At 38.9% G+C, this 22668-nt stretch overlaps 1 protein-coding gene across 3 annotated transcripts; it reads left to right on the forward strand.

Moving 5' to 3' along the window:
• The first annotated feature begins 1263 nt into the window (after positions 1–1263).
• On the forward strand, positions 1264–21986 carry gnrhr1-A (gonadotropin releasing hormone receptor type I). 3 transcript variants are annotated; one of them, XM_041584860.1, is made up of 5 exons: positions 1264–1477; positions 12932–13097; positions 14444–14947; positions 17225–17426; positions 21177–21986. In XM_041584860.1, the coding sequence occupies exons 3-5, from the start codon at positions 14447–14449 to the stop codon at positions 21578–21580; spliced, it is 1107 nt and encodes a 368-aa protein (XP_041440794.1). In that variant the 5' UTR covers positions 1264–1477; positions 12932–13097; positions 14444–14446; the 3' UTR covers positions 21581–21986.
• Positions 21987–22668: the final 682 nt, after the last annotated feature.

The raw sequence follows: 22668 nt of genomic DNA on the forward strand, positions 1-22668 counted from the left end.
TACATGGATGGTGCTCTACCTCCTCCAACCTATTCTTAATACAGAATTAGCCCACCCATGACTGTCTTTTCATCCAGGTCACATTTTTTACAAAGTTTCTTCTTCTTCTGAAGTTTGGTCTTCTTCTTGCCTCCCCGCATCTATTCACAATTGACTCATGGAGTCAGCACGGTACTACTGCACTTACCAAGAAACCTATAGGGAACAGGAAGCCCATTACCTGCTCATGTAAATACTAAATACTTACAGTGCCAGCCTGTGTTTTCCCAGATAGTCAGTGCCATGACAGGAGTTATTCCTAATCCAGTGTGCTGCCTGAGTGCAGAAATAATTCTTGGTATAGAATTGTATAAAGACCTAGGGCAGATTCTGCATCAAAAACGAATTTCTCAAGGCAGGTTATGGGAAAAGACCTTTAATGTATTATGCTTTAACATGGACATCTTTCATATATAATACCCTGCTGGGGAACCATTAATACAGCACTGCCTAGAAACCAGCAAAGACCATTTCAGTGCTAAAGACTCCCTCACTGAGCACTGCCTAAACTAATGTTTTATAACAGCCATTCTTTGCAAGCAAATACTTTTTAAGGTCCTAGTTTAGTTCTCTACTTCAGACAGTGGGAGTAGATACTAACTAGACATTTGAGCTGTGCCTGAGAGTACATCTGCAGCCCTCCTAAAGTGGTTCTCATGGATTGCTGGGAGTTTAAGCTGAACACAATTCATCAGAAGAGACAGGACATCCGCTATGGCTTTCAGCGCAGATATGCAGGACAGCAAGGTGCATGCTTGGATGCAAGTACCTTTTATGACTGACGACAATACATACAACATTTTTGTTCATTTTAGCATTTCCATAAATAGCCCTTTATATCTCCTAAGCTTTTACATATTTCAAAAATGTATATAGATTTTATTTGCAGTCGCTGTACAGATAACCCGCGTTATCCAGACTTAAGCAACCTACACATACATTTATACATCTATTCCAAAAAATGAAAAACATACAAAGCATAATGTGCCCCCCATGGAAAAACATAAGGATATCTGAGTCACAGTGGAGGTCTGAGAACATTCTACACGGGATTGTTTGCATTTCTACACACTCTTGCTCCAAAGAGTGACAAATATTACTGAAATCTGTATTTCATGGGTTTCATGAAACAAGGCAGTGCTTGCTAATGTGATGCCATTCTGGGGCTGGCAGTGGAGTGGCTGGCAGTTTTGGCAGGGGTGGAACATAACCAGGTACCTGACTGTGCTGGAACTGCTCTTCCTCCAGTGCTTCTCCCGTTACTTCCACAATAATGAATTTCCCCTCCCATAACTGGCAGTGCTCAACTCCGATCTGCCTGACAGGAGCATCAGGGACAGTGCTGCCTGAGAAGGGATGCTGTGAAGACACAGTCTTGACTACAGCTTTATGGGATCCATATAGAGGAGACAGCCCAATTGGAGATCCATAGGCTCTGGTGAGAACTCTCTTTTTTTTACCTTGTTAGAGTGTTTTATTTTGCAGGTGCATCTCCCATCTGTTGGTTACTTGATATTGCAAACGGAGAGCTGAAAGTCATTAGTCAAAACAGGAGCAAGCGAGCAGCCCTGCACAGCCCTGCTCATAGCGGTATATCTACTGGTATTGGTTGTGATGTCTGTAACTCCATATGTTCTATGTATGTAACACATGTCATTTAGTTGTATAAACACATTTGCTTTACAGCTCTGCAAAATATGTTGGCGCTATATAAATACATGTTAATAATAACAATAATAATAATAATATCCCCCTGGTTACTCACATCCACAAAACAGACATTATTTACAAAATTTTAGCATGTTTCCATTGAATTCATATGAAGCAGCTTCTTATTCTGTACTTTTTTTATTACATTTTTGTAAGATACTTGTTTGTTATAAATTAGGTGCCAAAATTATTTAGGTCAATTCAAACGACGCAGGAATAATCACTATTTACCCTTTGCATTTCTAACTCAGCCTGTACAGGTATGGGACCCGTTATCCAGAATGCTCGGGACCTGGGGTTTTCCGGATAACGGATCTTTCAATAATTTGGGTCTTCATGCCTCAAGTCTACTAGAAATTCATTTAAACATTAAATAAACCCAATAGGCTGGTTTTGCTTCCAATTAGGATTAATTATATCTTAGTTGGGATCAGGAACAAGGTACTGTTTTATTATTACAGAGAAAAAGGAAATCATTTTAAAAAATTTGCATTATTTGGATAAATAATAAAATGGAGTCTATGGGAGACCATTTCCGTTCTGGATATTGGGTTTCCGGATAAAGGATCCTATACCTGTACATCAAGAATGTTCAACCGGCAGATTTCCAGCTGCTGCTTACCTGCTGTCAGGGGTGATGCTGAGCACTGAGGGGCCACATTATGGACATCTATAGAATGTAGCCAACTGGGATATGACTTTATCACTTATAAAGTGACGGTTAGTAGCTTGGAGATAGGTAGAGCTACAGGATGTTCCAGAGCTGCGAGCTAGTTAGGAGCAGAAACTGGGATGTTGCAGGGCTCTAGAGCAGGCACAGCTCTCTTTATAGCATCTGAATCAGACTTCTAAGGACCCTGCAGGGAGGAGTTGTAAATAGGAATAATGGAGTATGCAGGCTATAGCAGCAAAGGATAAAAACAGCATTGCAAAATGGCAAAAATAGTACAAGAAGACTGCCAAAGCACTTATATACATTATTGTTATTGGTATTGCCCGAACTCTGGCACTTCGGTAGTTGTTGAAATACAGTACAAGTCCCATCAGCCTAAGCATATTGTAGGTGCTATGGAATATAGTTAATAGCAAAACAGGTGTAACCTGGACAGGCCTTTGTTAGAGAAACAGCACAGTATAGTAAAATCTGCTTTGCCCCCAGCCCTGCCACTAAACATGTACAATGCTGCACTTAATTGCCAATACAGGTAGTGAAACTGCATTGTATAATATATATAGGGGGAAATGTAATCATATTAGTGAGGAGTACACATTTGCACATCACAATATAAAATTCTTCATTAGGCTTTTATGGCATTGTGAAATATTAATTGCATATTGCTCAGTTTTAAGATGTGCTTGAAGGTGGCTTATACTTTTGGAGCAAATGTAACAACTTTTTCAGTAAGATGTTTTATTACATGCACTACAGATACACTATACTATAAACTATAAAATTCGCAATCACTATCCTACTGTCGCGTGAGGGGTAAAGGATTTCCAAAATTGTTTGCAATATGAATCAGTCGCATTGCAAACAATTTTTCCATTACATTCCCCCAATAGAGTCTGGTTAATTAAATAGTGAAATGAACAGAAAGGTATATTTGCTCTTGCTTTGTATGGAAATGCTTTGGATGAAAAATAAATAACATGGCAGCATCCATTCGTTTTTACAAATACAAATACGAGGAGAAGGAACGTTTTGTGGGCACACTAAACTAGAACTTCATCGGTTATTGCTCACTGAAGCGAATAATAAGGTTATATTTTGCATTTGTAAATATATTTGGAGCTTTGCAAAAGCTATCTTCAGAAGATCCATGGATCTCTAGGAATTGAGTAGTTGCAGGCAGGTAGTCTGCGTTGTCAAGTGTAGGGGTATCTTACAATAAGAAACATTTACAAAACAATTGTCCACTCTGTGCAACTAGAAAGGGTTGTCCCACACGTGTCATGTTTGTAGCCTGCTTTTTATTAGGAGGACACTCACTTCTACAAAGCACTGTGTGGAAGTGCAAAATAGTGATAATTTAATAGTATTATCTTTAAAAATGGAATATGCAAAGTAGCAAATACCTGTATCAACAACCAGGTCACATCATACATGTAGTGATGGGCTAATCTCTCCCGTTTCGCCGGAAAATTTGCGAATTTCCCCCAAAATTTGCGAAACGGTGAAAAATTTTAAAAAAAATCGTGGAAAAGGAAAGTTCACTAACACTTTGTCAAATTCTGGCATTTTCATGAAAAATTAGTGAAATTCGGATGTTTTCACAAAACATTTGTGAAATTCTGTAATTTTCACGCAAAATCAAGCAATTCGAACCTTTTCACAGAAAAAAATCGAGCATTTCAAACGTTTTAATAAAAAAATCATGAAAATTGGAAATTGCCGCAGAGAAATTGCGAGAGATTTGTGAATTTATTTGCCCGTGGCGAAACACAGGAATTCGCTGCAAATTAGTGCCTGGCGAATTTATTCGCCCATCACTTCATACATGTCTTTATCTTAGGCATTTGAGACTGGAATCCCTTTCCCTGCTATTACTCTTTACACAAACACCACAAGAGAATGTCAAACCGGCAGTTACTTAATGTCTGGCATTTAGATGTGAGAAATATAACATCTGGCACAGTGTATGGGGTTGGTGGAAGCATGCAACTGGGAAATGATTTTATTCTGAGTTAAAAATAAAAAGAGGCTAGCTAGAGGATGGCTTATTATCCCATACATAGACAGAAGAGTTTGAGCAAATGCTTATTGGGTGCAAGACTCATTCATACCTTATAAACGGTATTTGCCATTCTACTTATGAACTAAAACGTAACTAAAGAAGTAGCTAGAAATGCTGTACATTATGTTATGCAGCCCAAGGCAACCCTTTAGCAGGGAAGATCTGTGTCTCCAAAGATGCCACAGTAGCTCCCCATTTTCTTTTCTGCTGATTCGCTGCACATGCTCTGTGCTGCTGTCACTTACTTTAACTGAAGCAACTCTAAAATGGCAAACTTCTCTTCTGTAGCAAGTTATAAACCTTATCTTCATTCTGTCTATTTATTTATTTATTCTTTCTATTTACATTAGGAATCTCCAAGAAATCCTCATTCTATAATGTCAGATTGATAAGTAAGGGTTCACAATGGTCAAAAATGTTACTTCATTCAGTTGCTGTATAGTTCAACCCATAGACCAATCCTATCAGGGGGATCATTCCTACTTATAAATAGCACATGTTTTACGTTACCCATCATTCTACAAAAGATATAGGGTTTTTTTGAAGATGACGGGAAGTATAGTTTAAAAAAAAATTAGGAAAGAGAAAGTACCCCGCCTGTAACTAACCAACAGATATGTAATCACTAAAAAAGTAATAATTTATTGCACCTCAGTAAATAAAGAAGTATGTATACCTACTTAAATATCTTAGAAATTTCTTTGAAAGTGAAAATAAAATTAAAGTGCAGTTAATCCAGTTCATTAGTAAATAAAATTAATCAGGACCAATTAATAGAGTATAAAGTGCTAATGAGGACGTATGTCAATTGATTGTTTCAAACGATCACTAATGTTGTAAATTCATTAATGATTCTTAACTTAAATAAAATTCCAAATGGAATAAAGTGCAGTTAGTATGATTGAAAAGTATGAATTAAATATAAAGTGCTACTTAAGAAGTGTATCAAATAAATATAGTACAATCACTGAGGTTTTAAATTCATTCAAAAATCATTAGATGAAATTCAAATTTAGGTAAGGTGCGGTGCAATAAATAGAATTCCTTTACTTGATAAAATATAATTAATTAGCTAGAGAGAATGGCTTAGGGTGAATTCTGAAAAACACCTGCTAAAATCCATACAGAAGTTTCGGAGAACAATTGGAAAATATAGATGGTGGAGTTGTCCCAAAGACTTACTGCCTGTTATTTTTCTAGACTTGGGACACCACAAAGATGGAGGCAGTACAGGGTAACCGGGACTATGGCCTCGTTTTTTAACTTGCCCTGATCTTAAGGAGAGGCTAAGCTTCACCTAAAAAGCCACAAATCCACGGCCCCTTAGAAATGAAGGAAGAGCTGGAGAGTTGTAAAAATAGAGGATTGAAGCAGGAATCAATTCACCCCACACCCGCAAAAACCCAGACCCCACTAATAGTTTAAAATATTAAATAGGTTTAAAACCAGTGGTAAGGCGAAGTATAGTTTAGCAATATCAGGGAAGCCAGAACTTCTGCATGAAATGTGATTATTAAATTCTAATACCAAGGAGCCCTATACCATTCAAAACACACAATCATGTATGTATGTATGTATATACTGTATATATGTATAACTAAAGTGCTATATGAATATGCAGTGCTGGAAAATTTTAGTAAAAAATGACACAAAGGGAGGACAAGCATATAATAAATAAGTAATAAGCTTAGTAATACATAAGTCTAAATAAACAGAGATTAAGTGCCATGTGCTAAAAGACACAGTAAGAAGGAGGTCCCTGTCCCATAGAGATTACAATCTAAGTGTGTGGATAACAGACAAAGATTGAATAGAAAAGTGTATAGAGGTTTTGCCATTAGCCCTTATGTGACTGGACCAGACAAGAGATGTTCTTGTTCTCCAAGTGGTAGGATCTAACATTTGATACCAATGTTATTAAAGCGTTTCCAACTGAGGAATTTTGGGATAGATATCCAGAAGTAAAGAGCCACAAGTTAGAGGAGAGGTGGCAGTGGATGTGTGAAGAGATGGTGGCTCTAAGAGGAGATGAGGAGACGTCCAGGAATGTACAGTGAGACAAGAGAGGAAATGTAGTGAGGAGCAGAGGAGTGAAGGGCTTTGCATGTTAGCAGAAGGATTTTACCAGGCTCTATACAGAGAGCTGTGAACATGTGGAATTCTCTCCCTGAATCAGTTGTGCAGGCTGATACATTAAATCGCCGGCAGGATGGCAATCGTGCGCTTTGTTTACCAAAGTCGCCCGAGGTTGCATATTAGGAAACTTTGGGCGACTTCAGAAAATGAAGTGCTCTGAGTGCCATCCCACCGGTGATTTACATTCTTGCCGGCAGGAGGCAGTTTGGGGAGATTAGTCGCCTTGAAGAAAAGGCGATTTATCGGTTTGTTTGACTAAATATCCTCGAATCTCTGCATGTGTCTTTGCTAGGGTTGCCACCTTTTATAAAAAATTTTACCGGCTGCTGGGGGGCGGGGCCTCAAAGGGGCGGAGCGTGATGTCAAAAGGGGCGGAGCGTGATGTCAAAAGGGGCGGGGCCACACCACGGACACTAGAAGAGGCAAAAGAAAAGGTAAGTTGCAGGGGATTGGGGGCGGGGCCTCAAAGGAGTGGGATGTGATGTCAAAAGGGGCGGAGCGTGATGTCAAAAGGGGTGGGGCCACGCCACGGACGCTAGAAGAGGCAAAAGAAAAGGTAAGTTGCAGGGGATTGGGGGCGATTGGGGGCAGGCCGAGGGCTCCTTTTTATCGTATTACAAATTTACCGGCAGTTACATTGCCGGTAAATTTGTAATACCGGCCCCAGCCTTGGCAGGTATTTTACCGGCTAGGCCGGTAAAATATCGACCGGGTGGTAACCCTAGTCTCTGCCCTAAAAGGTTGAATTGATGGAACCTAACTTACTATGTAACTATGTGACCAGAAATACTGCAGCTCTAACTGTAGCAGGAAGAAGTGTGGAAGCAAAAAACAGAACTTTGTATGTTAATTGGCTCATGAGACGTAACACATATGTGTGCCTTGGGGCGGCCCTTAGTTCTTAAAATAGCAATTTTCTATTTAAGACTACTTAATGGCACATATGAATGAAAAAAAAAAGCATATCTTTATAAAAAAAAGGTTTATTTACAAGATGCAGGGTTTTATATATGAGTTTAGTTTTCCTTTAAGTAGTCTAAACGGGTTAGGATAAGGGCATGGATACGTGTTTTAGCTGTTACTTGTGAAAGAAAGGGGTATAGCTTGGCAATACTATGCAGGAAAAGCAGCAGGTTTTGGCAGTGATATTATTATGGTTAAAGGAAGATAGGGACTGATCCAAGATAACTCCAAGGCAGTGTCATGCCATCAATAGTAATGGTCAATCATACGTGCAACCTGTTTCTCATTAACACTCTCTCTTTTTAGTGCATTGAAGTTGAGACCATAATAGCATGACATTCTCCTTCTCTCCCTTATTGTCACAATGAAAAACTGAACACACCTTCGCTGGGAAACATAACTTATAATGAAGTGCATTCCCCCTGTACATCATTCCTGTCTATCATTCCGCTTGAAGATATGTGTTCTAATGATTTCTCATAAAGCATCTGACTGCTGCAGTTTCCATGGAGTTGGTTTTTTTAGGGCTCGGAGAGAGAATGGATAGGGGAGGTTCAGCAGAAACTGCCTGTGGGAAAGGGTCTGTAGAAGAGTCTGTCAATCATTCATCAGTTGACCATAACGCAACTTCATAAATGAATAATATTGCAGTCAAGGAATAATGGAACACATTTTGTTGTTTGGAAATCTATAACACCTTTGTATTCTGGAAAGATAAAATTGTGATATAATGAGCTTCCTGTGACTGCTGATGCCTTTAAGCAACCTGAATGTTTAGTTTCGGCCTCTGGGCTGATCCTAAATAACATTTGACCCATTAACAGGTATCCCCAGCTATGATGAACATGGCAAGTAAACTGTAGCCTTGTTAGCTATTTACAATCTGGGAAAATTGCATATTTTCAAGTATTACAGGTTTAAACCTTTACCCTACTTATAAAGATATTTTTGTACCTTTTGTATTATTTTAAAGCAAAAAAAAGTCAAGCAAAATGTCAACCTTTTTTTTCAAAACACATTACAGAAATGGGATCTGTTATCCAGAAAGCTCTGAATTACAGAAAGGCCATCTCTCATAGACTCCACTTTATATAAATTAACCAAATTTAAAAAAAAAATTTTATGTAATTAAACAACAATACCTTATTCTTGAACCCAACTAAGATATCATTAATCCTTATTAGAAACAAAACCAGCCTATTGGGTTTATTACATGTTTACATGATTTTCTAGTAGACTTAAGGTATGACGTTATCTGGAAAACCCCAGGTCCCAAGTATTCTGGATAAAAGGTCCCATACCTGTATTATTATTTTTATTATTGGAAGATATCGAAATATGAAAAGATAATGTTGTCCTTTACATGCTATCAATTATATATATTATAATTTAGGAATAATCTATGCAGGAATGGAATTTTTATAGAAATAGTAAAATGTAATGAAATCCCTTTGGTTATATAGTATATCACTAAAGCTATTTCATTACATTTTTACTATTTCAATGAAATTTTCATTCCTGGTAAGATTATTCCTCCACTTTTACTGCCCTGAATAAACCATTTATACCTTGGTGGTTTATAAGTAAGGCCCTACTTCTGAAATACCTGTCTGGTTTTATGGTATAACTAGGGCTGCCACCTAGTTGGTAAAATATGGATTGATACCAATGTTATTAAAGGGTCTGTTCACATCTGAGTTAACTTTTAGTATGATGTAGAGAGTGATATTCTGAGACAAATTCCAATTTGTTTTTCATTTTTTATTATTTGTATGTGAACCACCCATTTAATAGGGAAGTGAGATAAAAATATAGGAAGGCTGACATTTTTCACAGAGTGGCAAACCTATGTATAGCAGGGTATTTGCTCTTGACCCCAGTTCTGGTCCCCAAAATCATTGTATTAACAGACCCTCAGCTTTAGCCTTCTTAGGGCAGAGACACACATGGAGATTCGAGGAGATTCAGTCTCCGGTGGGATAGCACTCAAAGCGATACGTTTTCCAAAGTCGCCCGAAGTTGCCTCACGAGGAAACTTCGGGCGACTTCGGAAAACAAAGCATTCCGGGTTCCATCCAACTAGCAATTTAGATTCTAGCTGGTGGGAAGGCATTGCGGGGAGATGAGTCGCCCGAAGAAGAGTGTCTCTGTTCTTAAAGGAACAGGATTTCTCTTCTTTCTGATCCTGCTGATATCAGGAATAAGCTTTTGGGATCCTTGCGGTGTGTCACTATTTAAAAAGATAAGTAGGATTGAAATCAATAATTGATGCAAGGAACCAAAATTCTTCTTTCTCCTTGAAATCTCTGGCTGAGATGTAAAGAGGCTTGAAATGGCCCCTCATCGAACAGTCTCAGGGGTTTTATATTGGCAAAACATTAATGTCCTTGTCTAATCCATTGTCATGATTGAAATGTCCTGCTGTAATACTGAAAGTCCTATCCAGCAAAAAGGCTTTTGACATACTGACTCTCTTTTGCACAGACAATTCATCATAAAAAAAGCCATGGGAGATTCTGAGATTCAGAAACCAATATCTATAGTAAATACGACTGCCACTGGAATGGCTTCTCACATATTACATTGGATCGACTTGCCTGTAGGGGACCTCAGATATTGTATCTATTGAAAGGATTCTGACAGTGTGATCATTAATATGTTGCCACATGCGCTGGTGCAGAATAAAGGACAGAATGACACTTTCAGAAACTGCATTAACTTCAACAGTTGGTCAGTAGATACAATTTAGGACTACATAAAGTAAAATGGATTATATCTACCTGAAAGGAAAAATAATTTCCCCCCCCCCCAAATTGTCATGTTGTGCAAATTTTATCCCATGGAAATTATGCTGCTGTCCAAAAATATAAACCTATACATTTTAATTCCATAGGAATTATAGATACACAATATAAAAATAGCATTATTCTTGATGGGCTCCATGCATCCCATGCTCCAGGCAGACAGCCAAAGTATTTCCTCCATAGGCAGCACCCTATAGACTATCTTACATGATACCATTGATGGATCATTATCATTACAAATAATGCTCCCACCAAGTAAAATATATGTGATCAGGATGATGGCATTTGGTATTAAAATATTTTGTGTATAATTTGTCCAGTGACACTTTAAGAGAAAGTTTTGTAATATATAAGATATCAGTACAGGTTTGGGACATGTTATCCAAAATGATCAGAACACTGGGCTTTCCGGATAAGTGATCTTTTGGTAAATTGGATCTCCATGCGTTAAGTCTGCTTAAACATAATTTAAACATTAAATAAACCCAAGATGATTGTTTTGCATCCAGCAAGGAGTACTTATATCTTAATTGAGACCAAGTAAAAGGTACTGTTTTATTATTACAGAGAAAAAGGAAATCATTTACCAAAATTTGAATTAATTGATTAAAATTGAAACTACAGGAGGTGACCTACCCATATTTTGGATCTTTTTGGATAACGGGTTCCCATACCTGTATTGCTTTCTAGTTCAGTGAGCTGTGTGTCTAGTCCTACTTAAATTATAGACATAGGTAACATTATATCTAAATATCTAAATATCTACTACTGCTTATATGAAAGAGTGCTGTACACAGAATTATGAAAACCCCTGAGCCCATGCTCTGTATATCATACAAGTGAAGGTTGAGTGCCTGAGGCACAGGGAGATTAAGTGACAGGCAGAGGAATCGATCCAAGATTTACCAGAGCTGGTGATCTGTGAGTCATTTCTTTTAGACGTGTGAATGTATGATGTGTTTTGCCAAGCAAGGAGCATTAATGTGGGGGGGTTTAGTGTTGCTGAAAGATGATTTATTGGAGGCGCAATCATGATCTTCCCATTATAACCAGAAAACCATGTGAAATCTTTCCATCAACAGATTAATGTAGTAACAGCCTACGCACTACAGGTATGGATAACTCCTTTTTTTAAAAAGGGTTTTCTTTTTCTCTGTAATCATATAACAGTATCTTGTATTTGATCCCAACTAAGATATAATTAATCCTTATTGGAGGCAAAACAATTGCTCCAGAAACACTACTAGAGTTTATATAAACAAGCTGCTATGTAGCCATGGGGGCAAGCACAGGATATACAGTAGATAACAGATAAGTTCTGAAGTATCCCATTTTATACTGCAGAGCTTATCTGTTATCTGCTGTGTATCCTGTGCCTTTTCTCCTTATTTAGCTTTGAATGGCTGCCCCCATGGATACAAGCAGCTTGTTTATGTAAACAACTGTAGAGTTTCTGAAGCAAATACATCAGTTTTACCACTACAGGGAAATACTACTATTTTATTGTCATTCTTTTAAAACACTTTAATTTTTTGGTTTTACTGTTCCCTTAAGAAACAAGGGAAACCAAAAAAAAAATGGCCCTAAACTAAAAACAAGGCTATAAACATGTGACCGTATCACATGTATATACACAGATATGGGACCTGTTATCCAGAACGCTCGGGAACTGGGATTTTCCGAATTACAGATCTTTCCGTAATTTGGATCTTCATAATTTACGACTACTAAAAAATCATTTTAAACATTAAATAAACCCAATAGGCTGGGTTTGCCTCCAATAAGGATTAATTATATTTTAGTTGGATCAAGTTCAAGGTATTGTTTTATTACTAGTGAATCTGTGCCGTTTTGCTTTACTGAAAAATCCGTGAATTTACCGCGATATTCGCGAAACAGCGAAAAATTTGTGAAACGTATTGAAGTCAATGGGCGTCAAAACAATTTTGACGCCTGTAGATTTTGAAAAGCATCGATTTTGACACGAGCGACAATTTTTATATGCGCAACTATTTGGTCCAAATGCATTACAGTCAATGACCATTTTTTTTCGCCCCCGGATTGTTGCCGCAGTTTCGCTAATTAATTCGCTTGCAATGCAACATGGAAATTCGCCACCAATTCATGTCCGGCAAATTTATTCACCCTTCACTATTTATTACCACAGAGAAGGAGGAAATCATTTTAAAAACTTTGGATTATTTGGATTCAATGTAGTCTCTGGGAGACAGCTTACCTGTAATTCAGAGCTTTTTGGATAATGGGTTTCCGGATAGCGGATCCCATACCCATACCATCATTGATATATATATATATATATATAAACATGTGACTTTCTAACTGTAATTAAACTTCACCTCCAACATAAGGCCTAGTAATTTTCTGTCTAATGATTTTGCTATGGCTCTAGCATTGACAAAGATTAGTTTAATTTGTGTTTAGAAATGAATACGTACGTATACATTTGTTTGAGGTTTTTTTTGTTCATAATAGTCTCATAATAACTGAATTATGTATACTGTTCCCCTGTTTCTTATCTACCAGTATCCTGCCATCCATTTGGCTCATAGGTGAATCACGGATGGGAGATATGAAGACACCAGACAGATGTGTCACAGATATGAGCTACATATGATCCAGTGAGACAGAACACAGGACAAGGTACAGGACCATGCTTAGGATCTACTGAGTGATTTCACTGGCAGGTGATGTAAGTGCTGTGCTGCGGCTCCATGTCACTATTACACAAACTGCAGAATAGGGCACATGTTTATATTCACCACTAAACCTTCCACCCCATAATGTGGTCAGGTTTTTGCCCTCTGGTTCTATATTTCTGCTAGCTAACAGCTAATACATCCGATAGAATTTCAGTAACTGAATTATAAAGGTGTCACTTTTTTCCAGTACAGAAAACATATAAAGAAAGAAGTGAGCCTTGCACAACCAATAATTAAGAATAAATGACCTTTTCTTTAGTTTGGGGTTGAATGGGGGGTGTATTCATTGAGAATCTATATTCCGCATTTATGTCATTTGCACATTGTCTGGAAACCCATTATCCAGAAAGCTCCGAATTACGGGAAGACTGTCTCCCATAGACGTCATTTTATTAAAATATTCCAAATTTTAAACAATTTTCTTCTTCTCTTTAATAATTAAACAGTGCCTTGTACTTGGTCCAAACTTAGAGATAAGGTTTTATGGATAATGGATATTTAAAAATTATGGAAATATCCATTATCCATAAAACCCCAGGTCCCAAGCATTCTGGATAACAGGTCCCGTACCTGTATATTTAAAATAGAAAAATTATTTTTTTTGGAAATTTTTTATTTTTTGAGCATTAAGTAGGTTTTACATAAACTGATTAATCTATTCCTATCAGAATACAGAAAAGACTGGCTGATGCTGTCTGCCTCTGCCTAGCTATAATAGATGTTCAAAAAATATTATATCATCTTAAAATATAGTAGTAACTCAGTAGTGATGTGAAATTCTCGACCCGCACCCGACCCCTCCCGAGCCGCAACCGGACTGGGCCCGCTACTGCCCTCTTTTTATAGACCGTCGCCCGCCCCGCAGTGATGTCATAAAAGGAGTGGAGCAGGCGGAAATCTATAAATTCCGGCGCCGGAAGCCGGCAGTACTAGGTCCCAGACCCGAAGCCGTCCGATCCGTGGGTAAACACGAGTCTCTAACTCAGTCTTCATGTGTAGTGCAGGAATAACACACATTAGAACTATTCTTCAAACATTGTTCTGTACCACATTTCCCATATTTTCAGACTATTGTGTTCCCTCCCATTACTTTTATCATATGATTTCTTCCAAGTTGCCTACTTAGTTGAAGTTGGGGCCTCCCATTGAGCAATACTGCTCTAGAATATTGTCTTGGCCTATTGCATATCTAAAAGCAAAGGGAAATTGATCTTTCATACAACCAGCTAAATAGCACATATTTCATGGATGAACTGCTTGTTTATTGTGCATTAATGTCATATTTGTGGTCTAGAAATTAATTTGTTTAATTATAAATACCAATTCCTTGTTTCAGGCCATGGCAGTAAATCAAACTCAGAGATCTCTGGTCATATCAGACAATAATGCATCAGCCACAGGCAATGCAGATCCGTGGACAGAGCCCACGTTCACTTTGGCTGCTAAAGTTCGAGTGGGAGTCACTTGTTGCTTCTTCTTGATAGCATCTTGCAGCAATGTGGCTGTTCTCTGCAGCATCAGCGGGAAGCGATGCAAATCCCACCTACGTGTTCTCATTCTCAGTCTTTCTGTGGCTGACTTGCTGGTTACCTTTTTGGTGATGCCTTTGGATGCTTTGTGGAACGTGATGGTACAATGGTATGCAGGGGAGCTCTCCTGTAAGGTCCTCAACTTTGGAAAGCTGTTTGCTATGTATTCAGCTGCTTTAGTTCTGGTAGTGATCAGCCTTGATCGACACTGGGCTATCCTCTACCCTCTCAGCTTTACTAGTGCTGGACAACGCAACCGTATCATGCTATGGACTGCTTGGATCACTAGCCTTCTGCTGGCATCACCTCAGGTACATTCCCTTACTGATTGATATGTCATTATGGTCTCTTTCATTTAGCATACACTAATGCTACATACTTACTGTAAATGGGCACTTCATTGAAGTCTATTTTGAAGTAAGTGATTGATACTTAGTTTTGCAATAGATTTACAGAACATACACATTAGCTAATGCGCTGGGGTTTAATTACTAGCTGTTGGGGAAACTGTATCGGTGCAATGTCTTAACAGTGACTGACTTTTCTTATTCTGTTTGGACTATGCTCAACAAAGCAAATTAATGATCGGTTGTTAGGGGTCACTGAACTGGCCAGTGTTATTAATGACCTTATCTGAAACACAAGTTTGCTAAATTATATATGGGACATTATTAGCCACCCAAAAAATGTCCTCTGCTTTGTCCTTTTGAAAATGAGATGGATCATTAATCTATAATCCCAGTTGAGGGATGAGCAGTAAAATGCAAACTATTTGGCACCAAACAAGATTGAGACTGGAAGGCTATATAGAAGAATATAACTAATGTTCCTGTTAAACTGAAAAGTGTTCCTTTTAATTGTTATGGATTATTCTATAAATCAGCTGTTGTCAGACTTTTATGGCTGAAGTCCCTTTGAAGAATTTAGCTCAAAACAAGTTTACCAATATAGAAAAGCATAAGTGCATTAACGATTATTCCAATAATATCTATAAGTGGCTTTTCAGGCACTGTTCAGGCTGGGCCCCACCTGTAAAATTGCACCCTAGGGGGAACCAGGCTACAGTCTACCAACCACTGCTTTAAGCTGAAACTTGCCCACTGGGTAATAGTTCATGAAGTAAAGTCTGAAGGGGAACAGCAGGTATTAAAGGACAAGGAAAGTTAAAGTAAAGAAGTAGCTAGAAATGTTATACATTATGTTTTGGGCTTCTGTACCAGCCCAAGGCAACCACAGCCCTTTAGCAGTAAAGATCTGTGTCTCCAAAGATGCCCCAGTAGCTCCCCATCTTCTTTTCTGCTGAATTCACTGCACATGCTCTGTGCTGTTGTCACTTACTGAGCTTAAGGACCCACTCACAATATACAGTACACATAGAATAGAAATGTCACAATAAAAGGCTGATTAGTAATTAATACCGATAATTACTACATGGCAGCACAGAAACCAGTGCAACTAGCATCAGGATTTAATAATCAGCCTTGTAGCATCAGCTTATATTACAGTATAACCTCATTTTTTCTTGATAATTTGCAACAACCCCCTAAGCTTAGTTTCAGAGCCCACTGAGCATGTGAGTGTCACAGACACTTTCCAAGACGGTGACCCCCTGTGACAAGTTTGAAGTCCTGGATCATTGCTGCTATTGAGCAACTGAAGCTTTAGGCTGGTGCAATAAGTTCAGGATATAAAACATGGCATTTTTAGCCCTATTTGTTTTTAGGGCTTCGTTTTTCTTTAAGGGAAGCATTGTTGGTAGCACTCGTAGAAAAGTTCACATAAGAGGAACAGCTAAATAGCCTGATGTGAGATACTGAAGGAATAGTTAGAGGCAAGTTCTGTAAGACCTTTATTCTGCTCATTTCCAGGACTTTGTTTCTTTATATCCCTAGATGGTACAATCAGCTATTTTCCTTAAGAACACTGTTAATTGGGCTACAAAACAGGTATGCCTTTTTTGCTGACAACACAAAGACTTAAAGCAAAACTGGCGATTCAAGCAATGGGTTAGCCAAATGAGTAATGATTTAAGCAAACTGGAGAAAATCTGCGTGGCACCTAAACTTTAATGCCTATGAAGCACAAAATAAGATTAAGAACATGGAAATCCATATCCGTATATACTCTTTGTAATACTTTACTGCCAATGAAAAAAAGTAGGAAATCACATGGTATAATAACCACAACTAACCTACAGTACAAACAAAGGGGAAATACCAGATCAGCAGGGCAAGAAATGCTGCAAAGATAACCTTGTACACCAAAGCATCGTAGAAATGTAATTTAAAGAACATATATAGCAAAATAAGCTAAACAAAACCTTTATGTCACTTAAATATTACAAATAACAGATGACAAGGTTGAAATCATTATCTGTTAAGCCTCATTTAAAGGGATAGACACAATAAAATTTTGTTTTTGTATAGACAAAATTGTTATGTGGCATTTTGGAAGTAGTTGGACATAACAGGTGCATGTTTCAGTAGGTGCTGGAAAGCATTTCTTACTTGCATTGCTCCTTGCCATCAGGCAGTTCTTTCTTGTTTAATGTGTTTTATGATTGTAACAAGAACCTTTTCCTTATGTAGCTATTTCTCTTTCGATTACGTACTGCTCCTGGAGTCAACTTCACACAGTGTGCCACCCATGGGAGTTTCACCCAGCACTGGCAGGAGACAGCTTACAACATGTTCACCTTCTGCACCCTGTTTGTCACCCCACTAGTGGTCATGATTGTGTGTTACACCCGAATCCTTTGGGAAATCGGCAAGCAGATGAAACACAAGAATGGTGAGCATTCTTTTTAAAATGTAAGAGTTGTCGATATCATTGCTTTTAGCAGTTTTTCTGGTAACGTCGAGAAATGAATTGTCTGTCTGGAACATGGGCATCTTTTTGAGCACAGATCCCTTCAGAAACCTAATTAGCAATCTAGGATCAAGGCCACAAAGGCTCAGGTCTATGGTAGCAAGATTTTAGGGCCAGCATTCCGGCATTCTAAGGAGCACTGGGGATGCTTAGCTCAACTCCTGTACAAATAATCCTCATGTCCCAGTGGACCCTGTGGCCTATGGGAGTCCAAGTGGGAAATCTGGCCTTGGTCAAGTACAAATAGCATATTGGTGGCACCCAATGACTTGCCCTTTAGTTCTAAATACTGCTTTGTAAGGACTATAAAAACCTGTCTGCTGCTTTGCTCCTGAGCTATGCACAGGGGTGTAACTATAGAGGAAGCAGATCCCCCGGGCACAGGAGGCCTGGACACAGAAACACATGCAAGCGCAGCAGAATAGCAGGAGGGTGGCGGGTAGATTGCAGTGTACATCAAACCCCTCCAAAGTTTCTTTTGCAGGGGGCCCTGCGGCCAGTTGTTATGCTGCTGGCTATGCATTTGGGGTGATAAATAAACTGAGAGGTGCAGGTAGGAGAAGAAGAAGGTGGAAGAGAAGGTCAATAGCTAAATAGAAGTAAGTAGGGAAAAGAAAAGGATTGGAGAGGAAAGACTAGAGAGACTCATGAAGTTAAAGGAGGCAAAGGGTTATGCAGTATATACATACATACATACATTATAGCCAAATAGGTGGCTGTGTCCTCAGGCCCAGAGCATTAGTAAACAAGGCTAGCTTGAAAACAGAATCCATCCAGGGGGCAGTATGGGGGAATCTACATAAACAAAATTTTATTCTCTTTTAGAAGTTAATTGAACATTTGGCTAGATTTTCCTGGCTGAATACAAACCTTCCCAGTCTGATACCACAGGTATTATTTACTAACAGTGAGAATAGCATTAGGTGAAGACATGTGTAAGCTTATGTGCACATAAATGGCATACAGAAAGCCTTTGCATCTACAGTAGCACCGATCATACATGTATTAATGTGACTGAAGTCAAGGTGCAGCAAACAAAGACACAAAGGAGCCCTATACTTTAACATAAGAGTTGCTTTCTGCATTGTGCCCATGCATACTTCTCTTCTTCACCAGTAAAACTATGTATGATTTAAGGTTATGTAAGTCATGCACATACAGGGTTGGTCACACAGCAGAATGGTGCTCTGCCATTGGTGTCCATTGTGTTTGGCCCACTTACTATGTGGTGCTGCTCCAGGAGTGCACCCAGAACCTCTCTTTTCTCTAGAGGTTTCCAGCGGCTCCCCATCAAGGCTACAATTGGAATAATTCTACCATTTTAAGGTAAACTCAGATTGCATTTAGCACTTTTGTTGATAAATAATCCCCGTAACATCCAGCTCAAGATTTCTCCCTTTATACTCTCTTTAGGCATTTGACACCTTTAATTATCATTTTAATTGCCTGCCAATTTGTATAGAAATCACCAACCAACAAGGTGCGTTGGTAGATGTTTTCGTTTGGACAGAGCAATTTCAATTCAATCAAATGGTCTGTCAAAACTGACAAGCTGACATACATGTACAGTTGGACAGTACGGCTGAAAGTTGGCCAAAGTCCCCGAATAAACCTGGGCTTGTATGGCTTAGGATTTACTATGGTATGATATTGGGAACATATTAGCCAGGTACAACATAGAACTGTCTGTTTTTGATAAAAGCAATTCCTAGAATTTATACCAGCAACCCTTAAAAATCTTGCCAAATTTATTGGAAATCACAGTATGAAGATCAGGTAGTAGTGGAAGCTAAGGTTCAGCTCCCAGAATTGTATCTTAGAGATGGTAGAAATTTAGAGTCAAGAGCAGCTTATTGGCCACAGGTTCAGCCAGGACTGGATTTGTGGAATGGCCACAAAGGCCCCGGCCTAGGGCTGCAGGATTTTAGGGGGTGGCATGTTGCCCAACCACACCCACATTGGTTCAGAAACACTGGGGATGCACACGAGATACAATTATTTTTTAAATTGCCTGTGCACCAATCCCCATTGCTCCAGTCCCGGTGATGAAAATTTGAACGCATAAGGGGAGGGGACAGGGGCGACCAACGGCAGTGGGCCTAGGGGCGCCCGCTATGTAAATCCAGCCTTGCCTTCAGCCTCACTGGTTGTTTCCACCCCTGCAGGAACAGACCCAAACTTTAACGCACACACACATATTGCACTAGGGCTGTTATATTCAGTACTCCTTTCCTTATTATGGATTACAGTGTGTGCTTCCATAAAAACAGCCCTTGTGCAATGAGATCAGAGCAAGTATTGTTGCCAATCTATTCATTAGCTGGACCCACATGAGACAATGAAAATCAAAAAATGACTCATATGATTGGAATTCAGTGTATGACAGAGCACTCTTCCATTGTTGTCTCCTGCATTGTCACGTCTGCTCAGAAAATAAGGATCACTGCTGGGGCCAAGTCTTGGAACTCTCTGATGAGCAGAGCAGCTACTAATTGGATCTATGGCAGCTCTAAGGGATAGCTCTCTACTTACTGATCTATTCACTTTATAATGAGTTTACAGTGTTTTTCCTCTTTGCTGAAAATGAGAGATACAAGACAAAAGGTGCCTTAGAAATATCAGTTCTCTGTTTTTTTTAGAAAACAAAGAATATAAGCTGAAGTGGAAAATAAGAAGGTACTTTTTTAGCAATCATTAAGCTGAGGTAGCTTGACCCAGTTGTCCTTTATAAAGCAATACAAAGCAGCTTTATCTCTCTACTTTAAGAATCAGGACGACCCAAGTAACCTTTCCCCCAGCTTCACATTGTTGGGACAAGGTTCTCCTAAAATATTCATAGGCACTAAGATATCCCCAAAATTAACCCTATATTCTATCTCCTGAGATTGCAATCTCAGCCCATTACTCAAGATGGCATTCATATCATTTTGCCATGGAGGCATTTAGTTCACTTTAACTTTAACTATGAAAGGTTTAAAACCAGGTGAAAGATAAACAGAACATTAAAAGGATTCCATCATGATTTATAAGGTGTAGTTTACGCTGTTCATATTACTAATGATTCACTTTAGCAAATATAAATGTATTCCTGAGTCAACAAATAGAATTTTTAGCTGTAATATTGGTGTGTAGGCAGCCATCTCAGGTCATTTTGCATGATCCTGTGCTTTCACAAAGAGACAGCACTTCACAATGATACTGCTTTCAGATAAGCTATTGCTTCTCCTACTAATGTAACTGGAGGAGTTGTAGTGGGAGTGCCAGGAACTGTTATCCTGTTACCTTCCCATTGTTCTGCTGAAGTGCTGCTGGGGGGAAAAGGGGGGGGGTGGTAGCACTCCAACTTGCAGTGCAGCAGTAAAGACACCTGGGAAACTAACAACATGTCTAGCCCCATGTCAGATCTCAAAATTAAATTAAAAAAAAAATCTATGCAGAATTCTGCTACAGCAGCACTATTAAAGCGGTTATTTACCTTCCAAAACTTTTTTTCAGTTCAGTTGTTTTCAGATAGTTCACTAGAAAACTATAGTTTTTAATGTCTCAGATCAGAAAGAAAACATAAATAGCAAACATGATCATACCAGCATTCTGAACATGTTTCTTTTTCATGTGGTTTTAGTCCCTTTTTTCTCTTTATTAACTTTGCCTCTATTTTTTTGTTTTTAACAGAGCTTGCAAGAAGTAAAAATGATCTCATTTCAAAGGCAAGACTAAAAACCCTAAAGATGACCCTAGTTATTGTGGCATCCTTTATGGTCTGCTGGACCCCCTATTACCTACTCGGGCTATGGTACTGGTTCCAGCCTGAGATGATCAACCAAACTCCTGAGTACCTTAACCACAGTCTTTTCCTCTTTGGTCTGCTGCACACCTGCACCGATCCCCTTGTCTATGGACTTTACACTCCCTCATTCAAAGAGGACCTGCGATCATGGATCAGAAGAGTGAGCACTCTACTGTCTAGAAAAGAAAAAAACAGTAAGCAGCTAGCTGGCTCAGAGCTGAATATCAAAGATCTTACCTCAATGGAAGGTCCAACATCTACTGCTGTCACCATGCAATCAGTCTTCTGAAAGGCAAGGCATTGGATTTTAATTCATTTTGATCTACATATCGACCTAGCATGCCCATATATATACTTTTTCTAAAGAACATTAGTATAAGAGAAAATAACAGTGCTTCTGATCTATTGAACCGATTTACATCCTTGTTAGTAGTAAGCTATATACTGACTTTATCAGTGGCTGCTGGAAGGTGTAGTTCAACAGCTGTAGGCCCCAGGTCACACATCTCTGAATTATGTACAGAAAACATCTAACTGCTGCTACATTTTTGTACTTTTTGCGTCAGTTTCATTCTTTGTGGGTGTACCAGGGACCTGAGTACATTCCCTCCCTATTTTTAAACAGGCCCAATTCATAGGGGACACATTCGGCCTTCCCAATGCCATGTTTGACATAATAAAAATGTTCTATCTTAGCCAATGAGTTTTCCTTTCTTGAACAACATGCTTGATAAAAGAAAGGATATGTTTAATTATGGTGACTGTTGTTTTTAAAACTGAACCAAAAGAAAATGGAAATGATGGCCTTCAATTTTGAAACACCAGCACCAGTGAATATTTATGGTGAAGAACTGCCGTTCATAGATAGTTTCACTTAACTTGGCAATATTGTAGGAAAGGATGGCGGCACTGAAGATGACATCAGAAGCAGGCTTAGCAAAGCTAGAAACACCATGAGTTCTAAGAACAATGTTTGGAAGTCCACTCAATACTCAATTACCACCAAACTACTCCTGTACCATAGCCGAGTCTTGTCATCAATCCTTTATGGCTCAGAAAGCTGTTGTACATCAGAAAGTGACTTAGTCAGACTGCTAGCCTTTCATAGTACAAGTCTCAGAAGGATTCTTTAAATTTTCTGACCAACGGAAGGTTTCAAACTATGAACTTCTTACTCAGTGTCATCTAGAGGACATGGTGACCACAATAATGCAAAGGTGATGGCAGTGCCTTGGACATGTAAGGGGTAGTGCAGATTCAACCACCAACATTGCCCTTCACTGTACACTAGATGGGAAGCAGAAGAGAGGCCAAAGACAGTGACATGACGACGTACATTTGAGGCAACAAACATGGGGCACAGTCATGGAATTGGCC

Source organism: Xenopus laevis, chromosome 3L, assembly GCF_017654675.1.
Source record: "Xenopus laevis strain J_2021 chromosome 3L, Xenopus_laevis_v10.1, whole genome shotgun sequence".
Classification (NCBI taxonomy): domain Eukaryota; kingdom Metazoa; phylum Chordata; class Amphibia; order Anura; family Pipidae; genus Xenopus; species Xenopus laevis.

Excerpts from the sequence above, each read along its gene's own strand:
- gnrhr1-A (XM_041584860.1), top strand. The coding sequence starts at position 14,447 with ATGGCAGTAAATCAAACTCAGAGATCTCTGGTCATATCAGACAATAAT. Across the intron at positions 14,948-17,224 it reads TTCTGCTGGCATCACCTCAG|CTATTTCTCTTTCGATTACG; the intron begins GTACATTCCCTT and ends TTCCTTATGTAG. Across the intron at positions 17,427-21,176 it reads GCAGATGAAACACAAGAATG|AGCTTGCAAGAAGTAAAAAT; the intron begins GTGAGCATTCTT and ends TGTTTTTAACAG.